The sequence below is a fragment of the Sinocyclocheilus grahami genome, unplaced genomic scaffold (assembly GCF_001515645.1).
Source record: "Sinocyclocheilus grahami isolate Dianchi unplaced genomic scaffold, SAMN03320097.WGS_v1.1 scaffold10.1, whole genome shotgun sequence".
NCBI classification, from domain to species: domain Eukaryota; kingdom Metazoa; phylum Chordata; class Actinopteri; order Cypriniformes; family Cyprinidae; genus Sinocyclocheilus; species Sinocyclocheilus grahami.
In genome coordinates this window covers 2,597,485-2,603,484 of record NW_015505189.1, presented here as the reverse complement: position 1 = coordinate 2,603,484, position 6,000 = coordinate 2,597,485, and the positions used below count along the sequence as shown (strand labels likewise).

General features: G+C 39.0%; 1 protein-coding gene across 1 annotated transcript in view; it reads left to right on the top strand.

Annotated features, from left to right (window-relative positions):
* zanl (zonadhesin, like) overlaps positions 1-6,000 on the top strand; it is a 32,363-nt gene that overhangs the window by 19,119 nt on the left and 7,244 nt on the right. The window contains 13 exon segments of the mRNA XM_016284326.1: positions 10-137; positions 264-371; positions 578-747; positions 1,148-1,350; positions 2,228-2,369; positions 2,506-2,753; positions 2,854-3,031; positions 3,151-3,259; positions 3,810-3,904; positions 4,497-4,673; positions 4,970-5,172; positions 5,280-5,424; positions 5,561-5,802. Coding sequence (XP_016139812.1) covers positions 10-137; positions 264-371; positions 578-747; positions 1,148-1,350; positions 2,228-2,369; positions 2,506-2,753; positions 2,854-3,031; positions 3,151-3,259; positions 3,810-3,904; positions 4,497-4,673; positions 4,970-5,172; positions 5,280-5,424; positions 5,561-5,802 — 2,148 coding nt within the window.

Genomic DNA, 6,000 nt, shown 5'->3' with positions numbered 1-6,000 from the left:
TATGACCAGATGTGTGGCCTGTGTGGGGACTATGACGGAAACCCCAATAATGATTTCACTAAGCCAGATGGCTCCCAAACCGACAACTCAAGTCAGTTCGGCGACAGCTGGCAAACTGATGAGGATGAGGATGCAACGTCAGTACTTTTTACTTTTCTTAATTTTATCAACCGCACAACAGGCAGGGCAATACATTTAAGATTAGGTTGACTTCAAATGCTCAGTCATGCACGCATGCCTTAATGATGACGATGTGTTTTCAGGTGCAAGCCTGACCCCGGGCCTCAACCACCCTGCGATCCTGTGCTGGAGGGTGTCGTGTCAAACCCAGAGAACTGTGGGAGAATAACTGACACAAATGGAGCATTTAGGTTAGGAGGACTTACCAAACTATGACATTTTCTGCTAATAAACAATGTTGAATCATACCATTTGAAATTAATCAGCATGGCTTATAACAAATATGCGTGTTCTATTATTCATACCATTTCTAACATGAGAAAGACTATTAGAAAGACTATTGAAAACTTTAAGTGCTTAATAATAGCACACTTTCTCTCATATTTGCTCCTCACAGGGACTGTATAAAGGTGGTGGACCCGTTGCCTTTCTTCCAGAGCTGTGTGTTTGATATGTGCAGTTATCAGGGGCTGCAGCAGGTCCTTTGTGACCAGCTTCAGGCTTACACTGATGCTTGCCTGAGTGCAGGTGCACCTGTCCATCAGTGGAGGGAGCCAGACTTCTGCCGTGAGTCATTCTCTCATTTATAGTGTCATACTGCATAAGGTGTAGGGTTTGATAAATGGTTTGATCATATAAAATAGCAGAAAATTTGCCGTCTTACATCCATGCAAGAATCACATTTCACACTCCCAGTGATAAGCCTGCTTTCAGCTCCCCTTAATGCACAATATAAATTATTGAAGTGAATGAAGAGGTTAGAATAGCAAAGCTACACATGTGTCAGTTTAGCCTTATTATTTTGTATTATTTATGGGGCTTTTATGCCTTTAATGGCCAGTGTGGTGAAAACAAATTATGTCACAGAGGGACAGGGACATAAGACAGGGAAACTGCAAAGTCCAAACTGTACCCCCACTTTAGCCTTCTCCATCATTTAATGATGTTTTCCTTAATTTTTCTACAGCTCTGGAATGCCCTCCAAACAGCCATTACTCCATATGTGTGAGCTCCTGTCCGGAGACATGTCTGGGTATCAGTGGACCCCCGGGCTGCAGTGAGAAGTGTGTAGAAGGCTGTGAGTGTGACCCTGGCTTCATCCTCAGTGACAACAAATGTGTTCCTGTTAAAGACTGCGGCTGTGTGGACTCCTCAGGCTCCTACCATCCAGTGAGTTTAACACTAAGGCTGACCCCCCAGGGTACTGGGGCCGAAGACAAGATTGTGAAAATGGGACCCCCTGGAGTAAAAATTGTGAAAGTTTTGATTTAAAATATCCAAAGAACCACTGCAAACACGACGACTAATCTAAAAACATTCATTTCTGACGTTATTCATAATTTTATCTTTTGTAGTTCACCTAAATAGCATTTTGACAAATAAATTATTAAAGATAGATGGAAACTGAGTAACTATAGTATTATATTACTAACTGGGTATTTTTTGGGCCTGTTGTCTAAGTTTGTCATTATTCTTACGAGAAAATGACAAGCACTCTGTCTGTCATCCAAAAGTGCTTTAAACACTATTTGAATTCTTTAATATTTATTGTTTTACAGTTTGCTACTTTATTTGTGCTGTTTTTGTTGTGTTTCACTTTCAGATAGTTTGTTGCTTTCAGTTATTTCTTGTTATTCATTATCTGAGTATCTTATTTCATTCAGAGCGCATATTTTAAAGACTTTGTATGCTTGATTCTCGTTAATGTGATTTATGTGTTTAATGTTTATTTATTTATTTATGTAGCTATAAAAATAATTAATTCGTTTGAGTTAAATGTTTTATTAAGTCCCTACACAAAACAACATGACACTTGTCGCCACCTACTGGACGAAGGAGTCTCTGTACGAATCAATGCATGAATCTTTTGGTAAACAGATTTAAATGAGTTGAGTCACTGTGATAAATCAAAACCCATGCTAGTAGTGTCTATATAACCTATTGCTTAAAACACAATGCACAATGCAGGTGTTAATGTTTAAAAATTGGAGAAATGTGCTTGACTTGTGGATTTCTAACACATTCCTATCAATGTGGCCATATTTAGGTAAATGAGAGCTGGTATCTGGAGGGCTGTACACAGAAGTGTACATGTGAGGGTGGAGGAACTATTCAGTGTTATGACACCAGCTGTATTCCTACTGAGAGCTGCCAACTTCAAGATGGAGTCTATGTCTGCAAACCACTTGGTAACAAATATAAAACTAGTTTACACAGTTTTAGCATCTTATCAAATACAAACATGCAGTTCTGCACAAACCTGTTGACACATAGAACTAAACTTTCTGAGTTTATCTCTCCAATTTTTATCTCTTTCTGTTTTAGGTACAGGCATTTGCTCAGTTTCTGGTGACCCTCATTATAATACCTTTGATGATAAAGTACATCACTTCATGGGTGCCTGTTCCTATACTCTCACTAAGCCCTGTAATGAGACCTCCGGCTTGCCATACTTTTCTGTGGAGACACAGAACGAGCACAGAGACAATAATAAGAAAGTATCTTATGTAAGATCTGTCATCATCAATGTGCAAGACATAACAGTCATTTTGGGCAAGGGTCGCAAAGTTCAGGTAAGGGACATTTCTAAGATTTGTGAAACATAAATAACAGATTACAGGAGATCAAAACAGCAGTCCATCCACGTGCCTACCTTATTTGTACATCCTGCAGTTGAATGGAGTTCAGGTCACTGTGCCTGTCATACTTTCAAATGGTATTAAGATCTTCCTAAGTGGCAAATTTGTGGTGCTCGAGACAGACTTCGGATTGCGTGTCCGTTTTGATGGAAACCATCATGCAGATGTCACCTTGCCTTCCTCCTACAGCGGACTGTTATGTGGACTCTGTGGTAAGGACTGCAACTTCAGTTATCTAACTAACTGATGGAGATTCAAAAGCTACTTTATACTGCTACTAACCAAATATTAGTAGTTTGATGTCAGTCATTTTAATAATAATATTTGACAGGAAATTATAATGGCGATCCTAATGATGACAACATCAAGTCAGATGGAATGGCAACAGACAGCACCAATGAGCTTGGAGAAAGCTGGCAGGTGCCCGATGACAGACCAGAGTAAGCAAAAGCATATTTGTGACCCTGGACCACAAAACCAGTCATAAGGGTCTTTTTTTTAATATTGAGATTTATACACCATCTCAAAGCTGATGGAATAATAATAAATAAGCTTTCCATTGATGTATGGTTTGTTAGGATTGGACAATATTTGGCCGAGATACAACTATTTGAAAATCTGGAATCTGAGGGTGCAAAAAAAATCTAAATATTGAGAAAATCGCCTTTAAAGTTGTCCAAATTAAGTCCTTAGCAATGAATATTTCTATTTAAAAATTAAGTTTTAATATATTTACAGTAGGAAATTTACAAAATATCTTCATGGAACATGATCTTTACTTAATGTCCTAATGATTTTTGGCATAAAAGAAAAATCAATAATTTTGACCCATACAATGTATTTTTGGCTATTGCTACAAATATACCCCAGCAACTTAAGACTGGTTTTGTGGTCCAGGGTCACATTTAATCGTGCACTGCACCAATGATAATAAGGTTTTTGAAGATCATTGAAGCTTTTATCATTCATGCCTGTTCCTATCTCACACAGTTGTACTCATGGTGGAGGAGACATTGAATGTGATGACAAGATCCAGAATGAAGCACAGAAACCTACTAGCTGTGGCATGATCATTGACCCTAATGGTGGGACACGCATGCATTCAAACATACATTTTAAAACGTTTTAATGATAAGGTCACTGAAAAAATACATAAAAAGCTTTATCTCAATTAGTAGTTTGTCATATTATTTTTATAGGTGTTTTTATTTTATTTGCCTAATTTTATTTATTTATTTTTATCCTCATATCATTTCAGATCAGCATATTATAGAGTTTGTTTACACGATGTAATAATTTAATATTCTTTTGGGGCTTAGCGTCACATTTCTTAATTTTTAGTCAAGATTTGCATTTGTAAATGTTATTCCACCTTATTTTGTTCTTAGTGAATTAATTAGAATAAATCATATTTATGTTAGAACGCATGATTATTTGTCTGCTTTGGGCGGTTTGACTACAATCATTGTAATACATTTTGGATTAAATGTTACCAGTGACTTGAACATGACTTGAAGAGTAAAGGGTAAATGTACAAGAGGCCTCATTTTACTCTATTTATGACTATATTCCAGCACATCTGTTCATTGCATTGAGCTTCTCAGTTTTATAGAGCTGTTCTATGAAACGACACCTGTTTTATGCACCATTAAAGCCTACTTATCATTCTTTTCCCAGGAATCTTCAAGCCATGTCATGCAGTGGTGCCTCCCGATCCTTACTTTGAGAACTGTGTGTTTGATCAGTGTGGCACTGGTGGGGCCACAGTGGCACTGTGCCAAGCTATTCAAAGCTATGCTGACCTGTGCGCTCAAGCTGGGGTGCCAATTAACTGGAGGAATAACACCTTCTGCCGTAAGTGTTTGAGCCCTGCAGACATTCTGTAATGTGCCCTTAAAACCTACAATTACTCTATCCTGGTAACCTTTTTAAGACGCAGCCTTTGTAGTGTGCACGCTTCAGTTAGGGAGTGATCAATGAGTGCTGTTTGTCTTTTTTGTGTTTCTAAATTGGCTGTTTCCCATCCATCCTTCTCTCTTTTCTAACTATTTTCATTCATTTTTTTTATTTGTTTTTCATTAATTTCATTTATCTTCTGACACATTGCAATGGTTCGTTTAACACTACTCCTTTATTTCCATTTCTTCCAGCTATTAAATGTCCGGTTGGTAGTCACTATGAGCCGTGCGGTTCAGCCTGCCCAGCCAGTTGTCAGGACCCTGGATCTGAAGGCACCTGTTCTGAGCCCTGTGTTGAGGGATGTGTGTGTGACCCTGGTTTTGTCCTCAGTGGAGACAAGTGTGTGCCCTTCAGTGAGTGTGGTTGCACTGACAGAGACAACAACTACAGGCCTGTGAGTTCTTGAGAAGACTGAATGAAATTTACTAACTTTTAATTTCTAGTTTAGGCTATGTCTCTTTGTGCATTTCAATTCTTAATGTATATCTGTGTGATTTTCAGGTTGGAGACAGCTGGTTCACAAAAGATGATTGCACAGAGCGCTGTGTTTGTTCACCTTTCAATAAGGTGACATGCGAGGCATGGCAATGTAGTCCCGCTCAGGAATGTAAGGTCAATGAGGGTGAACTGGGCTGTGTGAACACAGGTACATACTCTACATAATCTATCTGTCTGTCTCTGTCTTCCGTCTATCTATATCACTATCCATCTATGTCTTTTTATGTGTCTGTTTATGAATTTATCTGTCTATCTGTCTGACACATGCTAATCCTTCTTTGCAGGAGTGGGCATTTGCCACATTGCTGGTGATCCTCACTACTACACTTTTGATGGCATCATGCACACCTACATGGGCACCTGCACTTACACGCTGGTGGCGATATGCGACAACTCTATGGTGACACCCTTCACCATTGTGGCCAAGAACGAAGAACGCGGCCAACCAGAAGCTTCGTATGTTCGCTCTGTGACCGTCTACCTGCCCACTGCCAACATCACCATCAGCAAGAGTGGAAGAGTACTGGTGAGAGCCCGAGAAGGAAGGAAGGAGAGATGCAGTAGTGGTTTTGACTAGGCTGCATTTGCATGTCTTCTTCTGATTAGACATCATGAATAGGCATATAACAGTGACATATTGCATAATATCATAGATAAGATTCTAAACAATATGTATTCAGGGATATGATTGTGCTAAATCTCTGGCTTGTACTCATATCTGTCC